This window comes from Canis aureus, chromosome 17 (genome assembly GCF_053574225.1).
Source record: "Canis aureus isolate CA01 chromosome 17, VMU_Caureus_v.1.0, whole genome shotgun sequence".
Taxonomy (NCBI): Eukaryota; Metazoa; Chordata; class Mammalia; order Carnivora; family Canidae; genus Canis; species Canis aureus.
The window spans coordinates 59,522,081-59,545,271 of NC_135627.1; the positions used below are offsets into that span (position 1 = coordinate 59,522,081).

The 23,191-nt window shown below is 39.8% G+C and overlaps 1 protein-coding gene and 1 long non-coding RNA gene across 2 annotated transcripts in view; one reads left to right on the forward strand and one right to left on the reverse strand.

The window, feature by feature from the left end:
• On the forward strand, nt 1-15,465 carry LOC144288105 (uncharacterized). The gene is made up of 5 exons (XR_013356054.1): nt 1-259; nt 1,671-1,870; nt 2,494-2,598; nt 7,034-7,684; nt 11,031-15,465. It is a non-coding gene; the product is annotated as an uncharacterized LOC144288105 (long non-coding RNA).
• SPRYD7 (SPRY domain containing 7) overlaps nt 13,837-23,191 on the reverse strand; it is a 17,692-nt gene continuing 8,337 nt past the window's right edge. The window contains exons 4-5 of the mRNA XM_077855809.1: nt 19,905-20,007; nt 13,837-16,325 (exon numbers count right to left, since the gene is read on the reverse strand). Of these exons, the coding sequence (XP_077711935.1) occupies nt 16,228-16,325; nt 19,905-20,007 (201 nt within the window). The 3' untranslated portion in view covers nt 13,837-16,227. The remainder of the gene's footprint in view (nt 16,326-19,904; nt 20,008-23,191) is intronic.

Genomic DNA, 23,191 nt, shown 5'->3' on the forward strand with positions numbered 1-23,191 from the left:
ATGCCTCTGAGTCAACAAGCAAAGAAGGGAGCTATTGTGCTGCCTGGGGTGACTGACATTGGCTACCGAGGGGAAATTGGATTGCGACTCCATACTGAATGTAAGGAAGAGAGTATCTGGCATGCAGGAGATCTCTTAGGGTGTCTCTTAGTATTACCGTGTCCTATGATTGAGGTAAATGGAAATCTACAACCCAATCCAGGCTGGACTATTAATGGCACAGATTCTTCAGGAATGAAGGTTTGGGTCACTCCATCAGGTAAAGAACCACGACCAGTAAAGACTGCTAACTCTGGGAAACGAACTAGGGGTGGTAGAAGGGGAGGAGGGCGGGGGTTGGGAGTGAATGGGTGACGGGCACTGGGTGTTATTCTGTATGTTAGTAAATTGAACACCAATAAAAAATAAATTAAAAAAAAAAAAAAAGAACCACGACCAGCTGAGGTGCTTGTTGAGGGTGAAAGGAATACAGAACGGGTGGTGGAGGAAGGTAGTCATAAATATCAGCTATAACCATGTGACCAGTTGTAGAAACAAGGAGTATAAATTTTATGAGTTGTTAAGTTACAGGATATGTCAGGAGAAGAGTCAACGTTACTCAAGGACTTTGTGTCCTCTTCTGAGTAAGGGGTTAGTGTGTTGTCAGCCGTAGGCAAGATCGTTGCATCATGCTAGGTGGGATCATGATTTTGCTATTGTCTTTATTTGGAGATTAAGTATGGTTGAAGGAGGTGCACACGGGTGCCACATATACAAGGTGTGGACTTGTGATGGTTAATTATATGTGTCGACTTGCCGGGCCATGAGGTGCTTACATATTTGGTTAGAATTTATTCTGGATGTTTCTATGAAGGTGTTTTCAGATGAAGTTAACGTTCAGATTGTAGGCTGAGTAAATCAGGTTGTGTTCCCTAATGTAGGAGATATTCATTGAAACAGTTGAAGGTGGACCTTCCTCCACGTAAGAGAGAGCTCTTTCTATCTGACAGCCTTTGAACTGGGATATAGGCTTTTTCTTGTCTTTAGTCTCAGACTGAAACATTAGCTTTTCCTTGTTCTCAGGCCTTCAGATTCAGACTAGAACTGTACCATCAGGTCTCCTGGGTCTCGTTTGCCATCTCACCTTGCAGATCTTGGGACTCACCAACCTCCATAATTGTCAATTCCTCATAATCTGTCCCTTTCTCTCTGTTTATCTATATGCATATCTTTATACCCTTTCTCTATAAAGGGATATCCCTATAAAGATGTAGATATCCCTATAAAGATGCATATCTTTATATCCTATCATCTATCTATCTATCTATCTATCTATCTATCATCTATCATCTATTGGTTCTGTTTTTCAGAAGAACCTTCACTAACGGAGGGAGAATGAACATATCTCCCACGCAGAAGAATTCCAAATCTATTCTGCCCACAAGGAGGTGGAACATAACTCCCCACTCTGTAAGTGCGGGCTGTGCATAGTGAATTCCTTCCAAAGAGTACAGTATGGAAAGGGTCGGGGCGCGGCAGGGAAGAGTAACTTTATAGCGAGTAACCTGACAAACACTACTGCAGCAAAGTGACCACGATCAACATCAACGGTGACAAGTGATGTTGATAGTACCCAACCTTGATATTATGTGATGAAAATGGCATTTTACCTCTGTGGTCTTCCTCCCCAGGACCCCTAACTCCGTGGATCCAGCTTTAGGAGCAGGAGCACGGAGGAGTGGTGGCTTGGGTCTCTCATGCTCTCTCTTGGCATTGGGAAGGACTGCCCCTCTACATGCATCAGTTTGGAAAGCATGGTCTCAAAAGAGATGGCGTGATCATCTGGAGAGAGAAGAGATAGGCTGTTTCATATTGCAGATTGGTGAAGAAGGTTATATCAGTTTTACTCATATTTTCTCTCTTTCCATAATCAGTGTGTGACATTTTTATCCTTTTTTGATAACAACTTCATTGAGATCTAATTCATATACCATATCTCTTATTTAAAGTATACAATTCAATGGTTTTGAGTTTATTTACAGAGTCGTGCAATCTTCAGCACAATCTATTTTAGAATATTTGCATCCTGCCAGAAAGAAACATTCCCTTTAGCAGTCACCCTCATTTCCTCTCCAACCCCAGGCAACCGCTAATCTACCTGTCTCTGTAGACTTGCCTACTCTGGACATTTCATATAAATGAAATCCTACAGTGTGCAGTCTTTGGTGACTGACTGGCTTCTTTCACTTAATGTAATGTTTTCAAGGTTCATCCATGTTGTAGCATGTTGCCAAGTAATATTCTTCATTTATTTATTCGTTCATCAGCTTATGGACTGCTATGGACTAAATGCTTGTGTTCCCCCCAAATTCATATGTGGAAGACTAATCTACAATGTGATGGTGTTTGGAGGTGGGGCCCTTGGTGGGTAATTAAGTCATGAGGGTGGAGTTCTCTTGATAGGATTATTGTCCTTATAAAAAGAGACATAGAAGAGCTTTCTTCCTCTCTCAGTCCTCTAGGAGGATGTAATGAGAAGATGACCGACTAACTGTAAACCAAGTAGAGGATTCTCGTCAGAGTCCAACCATGACTTTGGACTTCCCAGACTCCAGAACGGTGAGAAATAAGTTTCGGTTGTTTAAAACACTCAGTCTGGGATCCCTGGGTGGTGCAGCGGTTTGGCGCCTGCCTTTGGCCCAGGGCGCGATCCTGGAGACCCTGGATCGAATCCCACATCGGGCTCCCTGCATGGAGCCTGCTTCTCCCTCTGCCTGTGTCTCTGCCTCTCTCTCTCTCTCTCTGTGTGACTATCATGAATAAATAAGTAAAAAACCTTAAAAAAAAATAAAACACTCAGTCTATGGTAATTTGTTAAAGCAGCCCAGCCCAAACCGACTAAGACATTGACCTTTGGGTGGTTTCCACTTTTTTGACTCTTATGAATAACGTGGCTTTGGATATTCATGTGTAAGTTTTTTTGCATGCACATGTTTTCAATTTCTCTTGGATATATACCTAGGAATGGATCTGCTGAGTCAGATGTTAATTCTATGTTAACCTTTTGAGGAACAGCCATACTTTTCCAAAGTAGTGCACCATTTTACATTCCCACTAACAGTGTATGAGGGTTCCACTTTCTCCATGCCTTTGCTAACACTTGTTATTATCTGTCTTTGGGTATGAAGTCATATCTCATTGTTGTTTTGATTTGCATTTCTCTGATGGCTGATTACATTAATTAATTGAGAGTGTTCTTGGAAGCTAAGGAAAGCAAATCTTTCTTTTAGTGAATTAATAAAGTAGACTGCAGACCCTGTTATTGTTCCCTTCACTTTCTAGGAGTTAAGGCACTGACTTAGACCATTAACATCTCCAGGACCTTGGCCATAGCCTCCCGTTGGTCTCTCTGCCTCTACTCTTACTCTACTCCAAAACACCTGCTGCTAGAATTACTAAATTACCCTTGTGTAAAAATCCTCCTTTAGCTCCTCACCCATAAAATAAAGGATAATTTTCTTAGCCTGGAATGTAAGACCCTTCACAGCTGGATTCAGCTGCCCTTTGATATTCCTCTGTTGATGCCTTTTTCCCCGACCAGGCCTGGTGACTGTGTACATTGTTTCCTCCACTTGGAATGTTTATCTCTCAAAACCCCGTTCTATTCCTCCTCCCACCTCAAGAAAGAAAAAGGTAACAGCTTCCCACTGTGTCCCCATCATACTTTCCTTGTACCATCACACCATAATGATCTCTTTTCAAGTCTCTAGTTCCAATGTCTCTGTAAGCAACTCAGAGGCAGAGAACGTTACTTCTTATCAAGCTACTTATAAACCCAGGGCCAGCCCAGCACCTGATACTGCCATGGGAGAGACCCAGCAAAAGCTAGTGGTCAGGCCAGCCGAAACAAATTCATGGAAATGTTTCTTTCTGGTAATAACCAGAATCATGTCCACTTTTCTTAATCAGGTTGAACCAAGTACATATTTTAATCAATAGATTGAATTGAAGGTTTAAGAGACCCAGCAGATATTCATTTGTTTGCTCACTGGGCAGGAACAGGTATGACACCTGGTCAGAAGACAACTGCAGTGGTATGAGGGGAGAGACGATGGTGATTTATTTTATAAACCTTGAAATAACAGGTGGATAAAGATGCCGAAGCATCCAATCTCTTCTTTGTAGATAAGACAAAGGACTCACCCCCTCATTGCCATACTAAGTTTCTTTGCTCTCTACACTGATGGTAAATTGATTATTTGGTTTCCCTCCATTTAGCCTATGACTCAGTGAGGCTAATTAATTAATTAATACAATTGTATTAATTGAGGGAACTTTTTCTTGAGGTTTTTCTGTTTCCTTATGAAAAGCCTGCTTGAAAAGCTTCCCTTCCGGATCCCTGGGTGGCGCAGTGGTTTAGCGCCTGCCTTTGGCCCAGGGCGCGATCCTGGAGACCCAGGATCGATTCCCACGTCGGGCTACCGGTGCATGGAGCCTGCTTCTCCCTCTGCCTATGTCTCTGCCTCTCTCTCTCTATCATAAATAAATAAATAAATAAAAAGCTTCCCTTCCATGCACTTTCTGGAGCTGGGTTTCTAAGCAGAGGCTGAAAAAATTATTTAGGAGCTCTCTGTTGGAGTCCTCCCCACCCCTCCGCACCACAAATGTCAGCTCTTAAAGGAAAAGAACCACGTGTCTCTTTTTATATCTCCTTGCAATGCTTAGCCCAGTCAATAAATGTCAACAATGATTATATTCTTACAGATAGATGGACATGGAAGAAGCCAGAAATCCTTTATTTAGTTCATTGGATTTAACCGTCAGATGAGAGAAGTATTCTGTTGGAGAAAAACAGAAGAAATTCTGTTAGAAGAAATTCTAACAGAAATCTCCAGAACCATCCTGAAACAAAATAAAACCATACTTAGGAGTCTATAAAGTTTAAAACCTCACATATTTAAGTAAAATGATAATGTTCTGATAACGCATTAGGGACATAGCCATTTCCTGAATTATGAACAATCAACTTCTCAATATAAGTACAAATGAACTGCTACCTTGCTTCTGTTGCTTGGCCACCACCACCCTCCTTCCTGCTTTGCTACAAGTATACCTTGTGCTTTATGTGTGTTGGGATAAAAATTAAGTGGTAGTCATGATCTTTTTGAGAGTGGAGAAAGATGAACACAAAGTATTATTTTATTTTGTAAAGCCAATCGCACCATCTCTGTCATCAGGACTTGAGGGGAAGAGATCAAACATCTGTTGAAATTCCCCAGGCTGGGTAGAAGCTGGGGAGGCAGTGTTATTTAGGTCACAGCCCTTGTCTGGTTTGGTGAGGGAAGGAAAGGGAAAGGAAACCTCCAAAGGGATGCGCAGGGCCAGGATGTGAATGGGGGCAGCGTTCCAACAACAGTGGAGCCCTGGGGTAGGGAGGAGTCAGTAATGTCCTGAAATGGGGGGTGAAACAGGGAGGGGGCAAGGGGAAAATGAGATCTGCCCTAGGTGACTGGTAGAGGTAAAAGGAAGGTGCTAAGTGGTCCAGTCTTGCTGGAGGATTTCTGGGGATAAATAAATAAACATAAATATCATCATTAAATAGTAGAATAAGGCTTCAAATTCTGTCAAGGAGTAGAGAAGAGAAGGCACAGTTAGGAGCTACAGCATGGGATGAAGAAAGGGGCCAAAGGTGAGGGGGCCGCATTATGGGACCGAGATGGTTTTGGAAGAGAGATCCCTACCCCAAATGTCCCTAAACAGAGTCTGAGTCACTTAAAATGCACTTGAAAAGAACTACTTCCCCGAGAAGATGCAAGACTGAAAAGACTGGAAGGCAATCATGTTAATGAACAGAAAGACTGAGTATCATAAAATGGCAATTTTTCTCATATTAACTTAGAGTTTTAACAAAATGAAAGCCCCAATAAAATTTTTGTTTTATTTTTGGAACATAACATATTACTTTGTAGGTTATCTAGAAAAAGAAACAAATGATAATAGCTATGGGAATCAAGGAAAAAAAGAATACAGAGCGGGGAAAAGCCCTACAAAGACGAGAGAACATTCTAAAAAGCAACAATAATTAAACCTGTTAACACTGGTGCAATATCAGACAGGTTCAGGAAGGTTAGACCTATACCTGCTCCTAGAAATGCCAGATAGTGGAACAGTTATGAAGAATGGGGCTGAATCCTCCTTGTGCCACATCGTGGCCACAGGAACTTGGACAGTTTCTGCATCTATAAAATGACGGTGATTGTAACTACCTCAGAAGGTTGTTCTGAACGTTAAAGAAGGAAATGCAAGTCAGGTTCTTAGAACAGTGCCTGGACATGAAGCGCTATGCATTTTATCTTCTTTTGTGGTCCCTCTGAAACGCAGAAGCGAGTTATAACATTTATACTTACAATCAACTTTCAATTTTCTTCCTAAATAACCTGAACTCACTAGATGAGTATTGGCCAAAGTATTGTACCACACCCTGTTCCTAAGAAAAGGAGTTCCTGGATTAAGTGTTTAGGTAATATTATATGTATTCTGTCTCCCTCTCTTGGTCACAAGCTGGTTCTCTAAAGCTCTGTAGTAAACAGACATACTTCCTAAAGCAGTTGGCCCTTGAACCATTTTTGCACAATTGTCTACTAACATCCTCTAGAACTGCTGTTCTCTGAAACGCACTTTGGGAAACACTATGTTAACCACATATAGGTCAGTAGAAAAGCTTAACTATGCTTTACCTCGAAATACCAAATGGCCAATTTTTAATGGCCAGTAAAATTGATTGAAATACATTTGTATTAACATATTGGATCCATATTTTATTCCAAGGCATATCTATCAGACCTGAATCAGTAGTCATTCTTAAATAATATGTAATGAAGATTGAAGCAGTCATTCAGATAATTAAAGCAATGGTAGAGTTTTTACAATAATTAATCAAGAAATTGTGCTTGTATAGAGCTGCCTTTTGTGGGCTTTAAGTCTTTATTTTTTCCATTTTTTTGTGGTAAAAAGATTTTTGAATCACTGCTTCTAAAAAAATCTTATTTTGCAGAAGGAACAAAAAAGTTCTTCAAATAAATATGCTGGTTAATGACACCACAGAAATGCAAAGGATTATAAGAGAATATTATGAAGAATTATATGCCAACAAATTGAACAATGGATACTATTCCTAGGAACAGAACCTACCAAAACTGAAGCAGGAAGAAATAGAAAATTTGAACAGACCAATTACCAGCAATGAAATTGAATCAGTATTAAAAAAAAAAAAAAAAAAAAAGACAAAAAACAAAAATACCCACAAAAAAAAAAAAAAAAAAAAAAAACCAACTCCCAACATATAAAAGTCCAGGACCAGATGGCTTCACAGGTGAAATCTACCAAATGTTTAAAGAGAGGTTAATACCTTTTCTTCTCAAACTTTTCCAAAAAATAGAAGAGGAAGAAAAACTTCCAAATTCATCTGATGAGGCCAGCATTATCTTGATTCCAAAACCAGATAAAGATATCACCAAAAAAGAGAACTATGACCAATAGCCCTGAATATAGATGCAAAAATCCTCAACAAAATATCAGCAAACTGAACCCAACAATATACTAAAAAAATCATTCACCACAATCGTGAGATTTGTTCCTAGAATGCAAGGATGGCTCAATACTTGCAAATGGATCAATGTGATACACCACATCAATAAGAGAAAAGGTAAGAACCGTATGATTATCTCCTAGACACAGAAAACACATTTAGCAAAGTACAAAATCCATTCCATGATAAAAAAAAAAAACTCAACAAAGTGGATTTAGAGAAAATACACCTCAACATAATAACAACCCACAGTTGGGCAGCCTGGGTGGCTCAGTGGTTTAGCGCTGCCTCTGGCCTAGGGCATGATCCTGGGAACCTGGGATCGAGTCCCGCGTTGGGCTCCCTGCATGGACCCTGCTTCTCCCTCTGCCTATGTCTCTGCCTCTTTCTCTCTGCTTCTCATGAATATATAAAATCTTTTTAAAAATAAAAAAAATAAAAACCCACAATTAACATCATACTCAATGGTAGAAAACTGAGAGCTTTTCCCCTAAGGTCAGGAACAAGAGGAGGATGTTGCTCTCACCATAACTATTTAACACAATACTGGAAATCCTAGCCACAGCAATCAACAAAAAGAAATAAAAGGCATCTAAATTGGTAAGGAAGAGGTAAAACTCTCACTATTTGCAGGTGACATGACTCTATATATAGAAAACCTGAAGATTCCAAGGAAAAACTACTAGAACTGATACATGACTCCAGTAAAGTCATAGGACACTAATGAACAGAAACCCACTGCATTTCTATACACTAATAACAATGCAGCAGAAAGAGAAATTAGGAAAACAATCTCATTTAAAGTTGCACCAAAAATAATAAAATGCCTGAGATAAATGCAACCAAACAGGTGAAAGATCTGTACTCTAAGACATTAATGCAAGGGGTGCCTGGCTGGCTCAGTTTGAAGAGCGCGAGATTCTTGATCTTGGGATCATGAGTTAGAGTCCCATGTTGGGTGCAGAGATTGCTAAAAATAAATAAACCTAAAAAAACTGATGAAAGGAACTGAAGATGACACAAATGGAAAGATATTTCATGTGCATGGATTGGAATAACAAATATTGTGAAAATATCTATAGTACCTGAAGCAATTTACATGTTTTCCTTTTCAATTTTTTTACCTAAATTCTAGTTAACATATAGTGTCATATTCCTTCCAGGAGGTGCACGGAAGCTAAGTCTTAGCAGACTTCGTTACAGGACTGTGGGTTTTCCAAGCTTCAGGGGACATATCCCATCTAATTACAAGAATATAACACGAGGAGAAAGATCAGATGCTGCCTGGTTACCTGTCTTGGAGGCCACGCCTCCGTGTCCACAGGCGACCCAGGGATGAGAGTGGGCGAACCACTACCTGTGCTCGTGGAGAGCTGTCACCCAGATCATCCCCAAAGGCAGGGGTTCATCTCATCGTTTCCGACAGCTCTACAGGTACTGACCGTGGAACTAGCGTAATCAAATGTGAATCGACCTTAGGTCGATTATCCTGGCCTTTGTCTCATGTGACGAGGGTGTGTCTCGAGGACTGCAAAGGCCTCTTCCACGCGGTCAGTGCTAGAAGCCTCACCTCCCGAAATGTCCAGCTTCCACCAAGAACCCTTGAGGGGTGCTAAGGAGGGCGCTTGAGGGGATGAGCACTGGGTGTTATGTGTTGGCAAGCTGAATTTAAATTAAAAACAAGCAAACATTCCTTTAGAAACCTCTAGAAATTGTTAATGGATTTATCTAGCCCCACGCCAAGGAAGAATGAACTTTTTTTAAAGATTTTATTTATTTATTCATGAAAGACAGAGAGAGAGAGAGAGAGAGAGACCCAGGCAGGGGGAGAAGCAGGCTCCATGCAGGGAGCCCGACGCGGGACTCGATCCCGGGTCTCCAGGATCAGGCCCTGGGCCGAAGGCCGGTGCTCAACTGCTGAGCCCCTCGGGGACCCCCGGTAGAATGAACTTGGTACAGCGGCTGACAGGGCGCTGTGTCACTCCACGGATGTTGGTTACGCGGATTCTGCTAACGGTGTCACCGTGGCTGGGACACCTAATGGCTCTTGGCTACCCTGTCCAAGCGTGAGGTGAGGGTTTGCACGAATGACCTCCAGGATGTCTTGTGGCTTAAGCTCGCCCTCCTGCACCACCCCGGCGTGGGTGGACCCACATGGACCCATGGCTCCCACGGCATCAGCGGGAAGTTGTCCCGCCTCTGGGTACTTAAGGTTCTGCTTTAATTGCCGGCACCCAGCAATCGGATGCCCAGTGGGCGCCCGCGGGGCCGGCCCACCCACGCCCACCCTGGCTCCAGGCTTGGTGCGTTTTGTTCGGGCCTTGGCTCCCAGCCCGCAGGCCCTCGTGGCGAGCGGCGGCCCCTCGGGGTCACCCCTCGGGGTCACCGGGGCTCCCTTCGACCCGCCTCGCCGGAAGCAGGCGGTAATCCTGGCCGGGCGCGGGCCCCGGGCGAGCTTCGTCCCCTGGGCCGCTCGCCAGCTTCCCTCTCCCCGCAAGCCCCGTGCTGGCAGGTGCGGTGCCCCGGAGCCTCGGGCTCTGGCTGAGCTGAAACGCTCCACAGGCCACGCGACCCGCGGCCTTTCGTCTGTTTGCCCCCAAACCTCACAGGCCTTTGTTCACCCCTTTTAAGTCACTTGTTCACTCCCGAAACCGTGCAAGGGCCGAGCTAGGGCTACGTCCCCCAGTAAACCTCGGCGGCCTCTCCCGGCTCCAGAAGGAACAGGAGCTTCACAGGACAAACCGGCCTCGCTCCCTGCAGCTGCCGTGTCTCCCACTGCTTTGTCGTCAGTGTCACTCGTGAGGACACGGGGCAACGGGCCGAATGGATCCCAATCACAGCCCCAGAAAACATCTAGTCTGGCCTCGCCGCGGCGCCCCCGGGACGGCAACCCAGGCCGTGCAGTAATCCAGCTCCGTCTGCGGTGTCCCCGATGCCTTGGCACTGGCGCCCCACCTGCGGCGAGCTGCCTTCACCCCACCAGCCTGGAGCCCCAGCTCCCTGATGCGGTGCTCCCCTGCCCCGGTCACCCTAGGGCGCGGCCCCGGCCACCCCAGCTCCCCGATGCGGCGCTCCCCTGGCCCGGTCACCCTAGGGCGCAGCCCGCCGACCAAGGCCTCTCAGCCGCGGGGCCTGCTGACACTGCTCAACACCTCCCCCCCACCCCCCACCCCCGTGCTCACTGCAGTGAAGACCGAGGCCGCGCTTGCCCTGGGCCCGGGGCTCTGCAGCAAGTAGACATGGTTCCCAAAGCAGTTGCCCTTGAACCCCTTCCACCAACACCCTCTAGAACTGCTGTTCTCTGAAACGCACGTAGGGAGACACTGTTGACAACACACAGGGCAGCAGAAAAGCTTAAACTCTACATCGCCTCGAAATACCAAATGGCCAATTTTTAACGGCCAGTAAAATTGATTCAGATACATTTGAATGTTAACGTATTGGATCCATATTTTATTCCAAGGCTTATCGATCCGACCTGAATCAGCGGTCGTTTTTAAATAATCGGTGCGTGACCAACAGCTAAACTACGGAAGCGGCCGAGGCGTCCATCGGTAGATGAATGGATAAAGATGTGGGGCACAGACATTATATATACAATGGAATATTCTCCAGCCATAAAAAAAAAAAAAAAAAGAATGAAATCTTGCCATTTGCAGCCACACAGATGACTCACCCACGAACCTGCAGAATTCACATGATGCCGTCCTGACCTAACCCGATGCCTCCCTGTGTGTCCCCGGGCAGCCCGGGTGCCCTTTCCTCTTGGGAACTGTGACAAAGGATCTTTTCCAATGGCATTTGTCCCCGATCTGTTGGCCCACCATCTCTCAGTTTTAAAAAACCTCCATCTTTAAAACAAATGTCACAACGATTCCAGGGACCAGAAGCCCATTTCTTTGCAAGGCAGCGACTTCAGTGGTGACCTGATAGGACAGCTCCCGCCCAGCTGGAACTGCAGCCGGCTTCCCGAACCTTCCAAACACTTCTGCCTCCAGGGCAACAGAGAATAATCTACTCCCCTTTTTATTTTTCAAGTGAATGATCGAGGATCTGAAACACACCTATGACTGCCTTCCTGAAATACATTTGTGAGAATCACACACATGAATCTACAGAATTTTTTGGCTTTATTTCTAGTCTCCCTTAAAAAAAAAAAAAAAAAAAGATTTTATCCATTCATTTGAGAGAGAGAGCACACGCATGTGAGCAGGGGAAGGGGCAGAGGGAGCCCGACTCGGGGCTTGATCCCAGGATCCGGAGATGGTGACCTGCGCCGAAGGCAGATGTTTAACCACTTAACCAACCGAGCCGCCCTCTAGTTTCCTTCTTACAATGATCAGCATTTCACTAGTCACTGTGGTTTCAACAGCCCAGTGAATTGAGTATTTTATAACATTCCCATCGTCATTCACTCATCCGTGGGGTCAGCGGACCCTTGGCAGCCTGGTAGCCCCCACTGGTTTGTCGCTGTCCTTTAAAAACATGCAGCGTTTGCCAGAACTGGTCTATCCACATGTGGCTTCACGGGCACTATTACTTTCCTGGGTCCGGGGGTCAGGGTTACGCTGGCGCCTGGCACGACATCAACTAGTAATTTACCAGGTAACTTTATTAATAAAAGACATAATGCCCAGTAATCTTATTTCCAGGATATTATATATAGATATATATACACATATATATATGTATGTATATATATTACTTTTTCCTAGACTCTAGCATTTAATGGTTCATATTAAACACAGAAATGTTTAATAACGTTTTTTTTTTTGTACCATTCATCAATCTATCTTGGGTATTCTAGAGCCATACTTATTAACTGCGATTAGCAGAGCTCCTTGAGGGCAGAGACTTAAGTATTTATGAAACACAGCACATGGATGATAGTTGTTGGATGACTACATTGTAATGGTTCCTATGTGACTACGTATTACACAATTTAGCCAATACTGGGAGAGTTTCCTCTTTAAGTTTCTATAGAACTCTTGGATGGTACGTGGTTTCATTTATGTTAGCTCATCATATTTAACATTATCCTCTTTGTACCCACTGTTTGAATAATTTCGTCCCAGTTACTTTAAAAGAGCAAGTTGAAAGGGAATCTCCTATCTTATTCAGTACATGCAAGAACAATAGTTAATTGATTCTACTATTATGTTTCCACTCATTCCCACAAACGGCCCAATTAGCTCCCAACAGTATCTGCCTGCCAGGTTGCACAATTAATGCAAATTAATGTAAGTGGTAGTTGATTATATTCCATTTATGAGCACTATGTTTGGTTTTATCTGTGTACAGGGAAATTATCTAGAGTTTTGATGACAGATTTCTTCTCAGTCATATCTAGATCTTTTGCATTATCTAGAAGTCATTGATTTAAGGTATTTTATCAAGACTTGTCCAAGATCTCACTTGCATTTCTAGCTAACACTTTTGCTGTCCATAACTAGACTTATATTAGAAAATAAACATACAATTAAAGATCTGAGCAACAATGTTATGCATGTCTGTTTTTGTTAATGATTTAGAAAAGCCCTAGGTCAAATTATGTTTTATATCATTCCAAAGTTAATGTATAATAGTCCGTAATCCAAGTTGAAAATATGTTCAAATTAGCTTAATGAGGGACCCGAGTGGCTCAGCAGTTTCGCACTGCCTTTGGCTCAGGGCATGACCCTGGGGTCTCGGGATTGAGTCCCGCATCGGGCTCCTGGCATGGAGCCTGCTTCTCCCTCTGCCTGTGTCTCTGCCTCTCTCTCTCTCATGAATAAATAAATAAAATCTTTAAAAAAAAAAAATTATCTTAACGAATGAGCCTAAGGCAACTAAAAGCCAAATCTACTTTTTCTGGCTTTTAATATGTAAAAGATTCTCATTGTTTCACATATCTAACACTATAAATCATTTGCGATATTTAAATCATTGATATGAGTAATAATTTTCAGTGTAACTATGATAAATTGCACTAGTATGAACATATTTTTACAATATACAGAATCAAGACATTGGACATTGTCTCTTCAGCCAGGAACAAATGCTGTGTTTTATGTCCCATCTAGGCCTGTATTTGGCTATCATTAAATATCTAAGCTATGGGTTTATACTAATGTTCTTCATGATGGCTTCATGAAAGGCTTTATTTTTAAATTTCTCCTAGCTCAATGTAATTTCTTTTATTTAATCTCTACACCCAACGTGGGGCTCAAACTCCAGACCCTCAGATCAAGATCGCATACTCTTCTGACCAGCCAGGTGCCCCATCAGTGTAATTTTTTAAGGTTTTATTTCTTAGAATAGTTTAGAATTACAGGAAAACTGAGTAGTACAGAATTTCCATATATGCCCTCTCCCAGTTTCTCCATTAACATTGTACACAGGATACATTTGTTACAATTAATAAATGAATATTGATACTTTATTATTAAAATCCATAGTTTATTCATATATCCTTAGTTTTTACCTAGTATCTTTTTTCTGTTCCTGGATCCCACATTACGTTTACTTGTTGTGTCCCGTTGGGCTCAGTTCCTTGGGTATGACAGTTTCTTTTTCTCTTTTTTTTTTGATGACCTTGATAGTTTGGAGGAGTACTGTTCAAGTATTTTGTAGGTTGCTCCTGTACTGGAATTTGATGTCTTCTTTAAGATTAGACTGAGGTCATAGTTTTAGGAAGATAATTTTCCTAACAGGACTTAAATACCTACAGATTAAAAACACATCTAGACTTCATCAAACCATTGCCATGGACGTAATTCATATATCATTTTTAGTATTGTCCCTATTCCATATGACTAGAGACAGAAAAATAGTATTGAGTAAAGAAAATGATGATTTTAAAAAGCTAGCTTAAAAAAAAGAAAGGGTAACTAAGAGGTAGATAACATTATAAAGACAGCAAACAGTAGTCATTTTAATTTGCTTTCCAAAGTAAGCATGTTCTTTACAAATTAAGATTACTAGGACAGAAAGTCAGACAAAAACGCATAAATAATATAGTTATTTCAATTATGTATCTTCAGAGGTAAATCTGGGTTTTACGTCAATAAACTTACTCAAGTATACTTATGTTTTCAAAGCATATTGTTGCATTTTTATCTACCAAATAAACAAACACTGCAGGATTCTCTTGCCTATAGGTCAAAAATAGTCTTAGAATTTTAGAAAACTTATAGTAGTCAACCATTCTCTCCCCAACAGTGGTTCTCAAACTTTAGCATGTATTAGAATCACCTGAAAGACTCGTTCAACCACAGACTCCAGGGTGCTAATCCCCACGGTCTCTGATTCAGTGGGTCTGGGGTGGGGCCTGAGAATATGCGTTTCTAACAAGTTCCCAAGTGTTGCTGAGGCTGCTAGTCTGACAACACTATGAAACCCACTGTTTTAAGGGTCAACAAGGAAGCTACACTTATTAAGTGCCTATGGTGATTCAAGTGTTTTACATATATTACCTTATTTACTTATAGAATCTTATCGAGCAGGTATGAGTATCTTTTATAAATGAGGAAGCTGAGCTCAGGGAAGCTAAGGAACTCAGCTGAGAAGGTAATGGGATTAGGTGGCAAAATTACAATTCAGATATCTAAGTCCCGTGGTTTTCTAGTACAACATACTGCTCTCTGTTGACAAAGGAGTGAAACGTCCACATCCTTGGCATACTCGCTAGAAGTGGAGACTGTACCAGCGTGTGTACAATGAATTAGTTCAAGTTAGTAGGGTACTGAAGGAATCTCTACTGAGGACTCGACAAAGGCTCAGGGTCACGGAGAGCATTTCACTGATCTCTGAACTTCTGAAATAATCAGGATGAAACGAACTTAACATATAATTACAAAACAGGAAGAACATGTATTTAATATAGTACTAAGTATTACTTAATTACTATCGTTTTATTATTTCTTACAGAAAAACACACATTTAAATAAAAGTTCTTAAAAGAATAATCTCATTTACATTTAAGTTTAAAGCATCATACTATTCTAAATGTCTGCCAGTGTATACATCGCCCATCAACCATGACTTACTCTGGTACTGAAATAACACAGCATGATGGTCTTCAACAAAACGCTCTGACAGTTACTGAAACATTTACCTCCTTTCACAAAGCAAATTTAAAGCAATGACATACAAAGTAAACAATTTAAAGTTTAAGAAAAGTGGTACGATTTACAGTAAATAAACCACCAAAAAAGAAGTTGCCAATAATGTATATTTTCTCACTTTGTTACACTCTATATAAAAGACAACACAGACACAAAATCTTAGACGGCAGACTTAAAATAGTTGATGAGGTCTAAATTTCAGAATGAGAAAAACCCACCCAACTCTACATCTCTATTATAAAAACAAATTATTTTATGTAAGAAAGATCCCTTTTAAATATGTATATACATATTTCCACTTAATACTGTTAATCAAACCCATAGTTATATTTAAATAAGAATTAAATAAACTGCCCCAAATGCTGATTTTATCTCACAAAACAAAAATATTTTAAATCACAACTTCCAGATGGTATCTTGAATACATTGGTTTCTTAAACAACATTAACAAGCATATTTTTAAGAATATATTTTCATCTACAGGTCAGGTAAAGCTTTATTAAATGGTAAACACTTTTAAAAGTGCAGAAACACAAGTTTCAAAAACAAATACATTCAGAAGATCTGCTGTTCAAATAATATTTTTTCAAAACCAGGTGGAGGAGTATGATAAAATTCACTGAACTGGCAATCCAAAATTGCACTGTCATCAACTAAAGACAGAAAAAGAAAGAAAGAAATTAGAAGCTAACAGCTTAAATCGCAAGAATGCATAATTATAAAATAAACTATTTTCATAATACCATAATATTAACAGGCAAAAAGAATAGATACATCTGCTCCCCAGGTTACAAAACATAATCCCATTAGGTAGAAATAACCACAATGAAAAATAAAATTAAAACACTAAAAAGGAGATCCATTAAAATATTACTGATAATTAGTGTGAATATGAGTACTTTTAATTTTTCCTTATTTGCCTCTGTATTTTGTTTTATACATCAAGATGTATTATTTTAAAAATTCTTTTATTTTGATAAAATTATAGATTCAAAAAAGGTTGCAAAAATAATAGAGTTCCCTGTGCCCTTCATCCAGCTTCCCCTAGTGGTAGCGTCTTACATAACCACAGTACAGTATCAAAACCAGAAAACTGCCATCGATACCACACCGTAGGCCGTGTTTAGCTTTAGTTTTTACCAGCATTTATTAAAGAGAAATGAATACATAAAACCAAACAAAACTTGTACATGAATATTCACAGCAGCTTTCTTGGTAATGGCCCCAGACTGGAAACAACTGAGATACCCACGAACAGGCAAAGGGAAAAACAAATTACAATATAAGCACACGATGAACTATATGTGCTACTCGGCAATAAAAATGAATGAATTATGGATACATGCTACAACATGGATCAATCTTAAAATAATTATGCCGAGAGAAGCCATGTGTAAAAAGAATACAAACTTTATGATTCAGATAGTCTGTAGTGAAAGCAGATCAGTGTAAGCCTGGGGCGGTGGTGGAGAGAGGGGAGCAGGAAGGATTACACGAGAACAGGAGGGAACTTTTTGGGGTGATGAATATGTTGACTCTGGTAATGACATGAGTGTTTACTTCAGAGCTACATGTTAAACTGCACAAATGTTTAATGCACATGACTAAATATAATTTTACATTGCATAAGAAATGCAGAGAAAAGTACTGGACTTGACATTCATCAAGCCACTAGAGATTTTATGAAGGGTACTTTGGGTAAAGTGGTGGGTTGAAGAACAACTGAACGACACACCAAGTGTTGTAGCCACTGCTAATATAGCCACATAGAGAAGTCGAACCAAGGGCTAGTGAATTTAGGAAGGGTTTGAGGGATAAGGATGACTCATAGAATGTTTACAGGCACTGGAGAGACAGGTTCCTGACTTGAGGTATGAGTGAAATAACCGACAAAGGGGTATGAATCCTAGAGATCTAGACTATAGTGTTTCTAACATGAAGGAAACCACCTCATCTAAGATGGGACAGAAAGAAGGCGAGGCTGTATCTGATCCAGAAAAGCTTCAGGAGGGCAGGGGTGGGAAGGGAGAGTTCACTACTGACAGCCTGTTTCATTATAAAGTAGAAGGTAAGGTCATCTGTGGAGACTGAGGAGGGAATTCAAGAAGTATGGTGAAGGTCTAGAAGGTGCACAAATGTAAAAGAACTGCCACAAATGCTGAGAGCTTAGGCTGGAAGGCATAACTTTGTAAGGACACTTTTCTTTCAGTGTGATAAAGCCTTTTCTCTCCATAGTATAAGAACTGACAAAATGAATGGATGGATCTAGGATTAGGCATGGGATAGAGGACAAAGGATAATTAAATTTAAGTTTTATTTTTATTTATTTTTAAAGTAATCTTTACACCCAATATAGGGCTTGAACTCACCACCCTGAGATCAAGAGTCAGATGCTCTACTGATTAAGCTGGCCAGGCGCTCCTTAAGTTTTATTTTTCTCTCTGATATTATCAGATTATTAAAATATTTGGGTTAATTTAACTGATATATCAATGCCAATTTATAAAATATGCTTTACTCTATGTAATTTACTATCCATAGCTTTACTACATTAAAATTATGCTCAAAGAAACAATATGGAATAAAATTGTATTTGCTACATTCATTTGTGTACTTTTAAATTTCATTTTCCAGACTATATTATTTAGAATACTTTTTCCAGACAATATTATTTAGAATACTAAGCTACATTTCCATTTAAGTAGATAAAGGAATTGCTTTTAGGTTTATCCAATATGGTAAAGAAACTAACTAAAATCAAACTTAAAAATACACTTTTATATGCAAAGACCGTAAAATCACTGAAAAGTAATTTTGGGGAGAAAAGACTAATGAAAACTAAAAAGTAAAGCATAAGCTTTGGTTGTTATTATGTTATTAAATATTTATATTTGTTATTTATATACTTTTTTGACATCCAGCCTGTCATTCTAATGCTGCTACCTTTCTAGTAAATTACTATAAAATTAATCAGTTTCTATTTATGGCTCAAATCTAAGAACTTCAAAAAATTTTTATTTATTTATTTATTTATTTATTTATTTATTTATTTATTTATTTTGAAAATTTTATTTCTTTATTCATGAGAATCACAGAAAGAGGCAGAGACACAGGCAAAGGGAGAAGCAGGCTCCCTGCCTCCCTGCGGGGAGTCAGATGTGGGACTCGATCCCGGGACCTGGGATTATGCCCTAAGCTGGAGGCAGATGCTCAACCACTGAGCCACCCAGGCGTCCCTCAAATCTAAGAACTTAAAGTGATTAAATGAGAAAATATTTTTATATCTATTAAGGTCATAGGCAGAAAAATCATACACCTGATTTAAAGTTGGTAACATAAAAAATAAAGCAGAATAGAGGAATAAAGGCACTGTGCTTATGTTTGGCTTTTTAAATAAAGAAAGATACCTGATTTTTTAGAGATACATATGAAATATTCTTATGAATAAAATGATAAAATGTCTGGCATTTGCTTCAAAATAATCTAAGGTGGAAAGATGAAGAACAGAAGGAGTATTAGCATTAGGGGGTAGATGAAACCTGACTGGCTCCAGGCTGATAACTATTTGAAGTTGGGTGATGGGTACATGAGGGTTCAGCATACTATTCTCTTTACTTCTATAAACATTTGAATTTTTCTATAATAAAAATTAAAGTTAATAAATGGTATAGAATCCTCTCTTAAGTAACCCAATTCTTGGGCAGGACTCACTTGAGCAAAACTATAGTACAGACATACAGATAACCATCAAAAGCGAAACAACTAATATGAAACTATTCTAAGTCACAATTTCTCTCAGAAGAATTTTAACAGGTAATTTTACAAAGGTAACTAATGCTCAATCTACATAAAATTCCCATCCTTAGTTCCACAATATTTTTTACAACTATATTTTCGGTCATCTAAATCTCCCTAATACTGGCAGAAAGAGCTTTGTAAAATCAAAGCTTTTTGGAACTTTCTAGAATATAAGACTATATGATTTAAAAAAGGGAGTATGGCTATTGCATATTTAAAGTATGATCATTGTATTTGGGAAAAAAAATTTTTATACATCAGAAGAAAAACTTCCTTAGTTCTGCAAAGTGGGATTCTGATACCCTACTGAGTACATTTCATATAAAGAAAGGTCCTTATTAACTTGTCCAGATTTTTGAATGATAGTTATAAAGTTAGTGAAAATGTCAAGTAAAAGTTAATATACAGTAATATTTAGAAATATTTTAGCTTACCATAAACAACTGGATACACTGTCCCTCGTATACCTGATGCTGGACAATGCATATTTTTTCCATTCAAATATACATTTAGTTCTACATGGTCATATGTAATACCCTAGGAAGGAAAGAAAATATTACAAAGTAAAAATATAAATGTTTCACATAAAAAGTCTAAATAGTCAAAAAGCACTCACTGAAAATCATGGAAAAAGTAATTAGTGTCACAACAGTTTTCATTAAGGGTTTACAAATTGGTAGAGTTCTACTTGAACTGAGACCAAAAAAAAAAAAAAAAAATCAGTGGTGATTATGTGGTGGGAAGTCAGGTAAAGTTCCAAGAGGTAAAACAAATGAGAACAGTTTGATGTCTGGTATTATATTTAGATAATCTTAATTTTATAATCTGAATATTAAGATGATAGAAGTACTGCCGACCGCGTACAGAGAGATCTTTTTTTTAAAGATTTATTTACTTATTTGAGAGAGAGAGACAGGAGCAGAGTCCCCCTTGAGCACAAAGCCCAAGGCTGGGCTGGATTTCACAACCGTGAGACCATGACCTGAGCCGAAACCAGAGCTGGCCACTTACCTGACTGTACCCCCCGCCCCGGCACCTTCAGAGAGAGACCCTTAAAACTCATACACAAAAAACAGAATTTTATCTTAATTCTGTAGATAGGGGGAAAAACAATGAATTTTTCTGCATTAGGGCTTACTACTTGTCACTGTTCTCAAACTGTGAAAAAGTATCTTCATATAACTTTTTCTTTTTAAAATTTTATTTATTTATTCATGAGAGACACACAGAAAGAGGCAAAGACATAGGAGAAGCAGGCTCCCTGTGGGGAGCCCGATGCAGACTCGATCCCAGGACCCCGGGATCACGCCTTGAGCCCAAGGCAGACGCTCCACTGCTGAGCCACCCAGGCTTCCCGATACAACTTATTTCTGAAAAGAAATACATTTCCATATCTCTTTACCTTGCTTTCAAGCACTTCAAATCCATTACCAAGGTAAAGTGTTTATATATAAAAAATAAATAAATAAAGTGTTTATATAATGGAATACATCAAGTTGAAAACAGAAAAATAACTCAAAAGAGTAGGGGAAAAAAAAGGTGGAATAAAAATAGATCACTCTCTACATCTGTATGTTACTGATGGTGAAAAAGACTAATAATAAACGGCTATTACTAATAAAATGCTGATAAACACTTTTAATGCCTGTATTATGAACCAAGCACCATTCTAAGTATTTCATATTTAATCATTTAGTCCTCACAAAATGGGTATTATTATTACTATTATACCCATTTTACAGATGAAGTAGCTAAAGCACAAAAAGGTTTAGTAACTTACGTAAGACCACAGAGCTGGGAAGTGGCAGGCCTGGGATTTACACCCACGCAGCATACTTACTCTGGTGGCGCACCATCCTGCCTCTCTTTAAAGCTTGATGCCATAGCTCCTAAGAGCTGGCAGGAGGAGAGCTTTGAAGAATGCAGAACAGCAGAGATCTTTCAACTGCAAAATCATCATAGACCAAAAAGACCACTCCAGGGATTTCTGACTGTGGATATACTATATCAACTTAAAAACTTTATAGAGCTAGAAAAAGATCGTACAGATGATCTAGCCTGCCTCCCGCACTTTCTAGTTAAAACAACCAAGTCCCAGGCGAGTCCACGTACTAAGCGCTATTAAAGGTTCTCCTGGGGCAGCTGGGTGTTCAGTCAGGCCTCTTGGCTTCTGCTCAGGGCCTGATCTCTCGGGTCCTGGGGCCTACCTCTGCGCTCAGCAGCGAGTCTGCTTGAAGATTTTCTCCCTCTGCCCTGCCCCCCTCACTCATGCATGCTCTCTAAAATAAATAAATCTTAAAAAAAAAAAAAAAAAACCTCAAATCTTAGCCAGGGTTAAATAAAAATTTGTTAGTAGTCAAAAAATATCAAGACAGATTGTTTCTGTTTCATTTAGTTTATTATTTAAATATAATAATAAAGCTTACTGGTGGCTGGGATTTCTTTTTGTAATGAAAACAGAATTACGTAGAAACAATGTGTTCCTTCTTTATAGGAACATGTCATGGGGTACCTCTCAGTTTGGAGCAGCCGCGTAATCAGCCGCATAATCCAGGCGGCCTCCACCACCTGGTGGCAGCATAACCTACTGCAAGCAAGCAAGCTTTAGTTGCCCAAACCTGCAGCTGAGGGCAAAATCCTAAACCAAAGAAACAAGTGGGAAAGGATAGGAGTACTAAGTACTATGAGCAGAGTTCAGCCCAAGTATTTCTAACTTAGTCCTTTATATGATTTAGAAACCAGGTTTCACTCCACCATAATGATACCAAATAATCTAATGTGTTCAAGGCATTTATCAATAATTGCATATTCAGTGAACAGGCTCTGTAATTACGACGCCTGTATTTTAACCCGGGATCCCTCCACAGAAGAGGTTACTTCTCCTAATCTGTAAAATGATGGTAATAATACTAGAGAGTGCATAGAATCATTATGAGGATTAAACAATTTAATCCTTGCTAGGCATTTAAAACAGTGCCTGCCCATAATAAATGCTAGAGAAGTGTTTGCCATTATCATTACAAAGAATGTTTATAAAACTTCTCTAAATTGAATCAAAAAGTACAATTTTAGAATGATTTCCACTTTCCAAGACTATATATAAAAGGAAAAAAGTATTGATCCTCATTAAACCTAATCTCATTACATTTCTTCACCTACACTCCCAAGCCAGGTATACCTTCCTCGTGCTGTAGCAGGCCCTGTGGGCACTGTAGGACTATCGCATGAATATAATCATTTGGTCGGATGTTGAAAGCTTATTTTTCTTGATTTCTCCTCAGAGAATGGTATATGACTGAAATGTTACACATATGGGAGTGTTTTCACTGTCTTAAATCCATCCTATTTTTCCTATGCCACTGTCAGCAATTTGGTGAAATTTGTTCTCAAATGTCCGAACTAGGCAGATGAAGGTAATATGGTAAGGTAATGTTTTACTTTTCTTGATTCTGCATATATTTCACCTTTTTTAAAGTCCTCCTTTTATCAGAATGGGTATGAGAACTCAAAGTCTAATTTAATAAAGCTGACAGACTAAAAATGACATTCTTAAATCTGTCAATTTGTGGTATCAGTAATCTCAACAAATGAGATAGGAAGGCAAGAATAACACACGGTAGAAGTTCAACACACCAACAAAGACAAACATTTGTTACTGATTATCCTTGCTTATGTTTGAATTTCATCTTAGTGTAAACAGGTTGATAGCATCGACCTGACT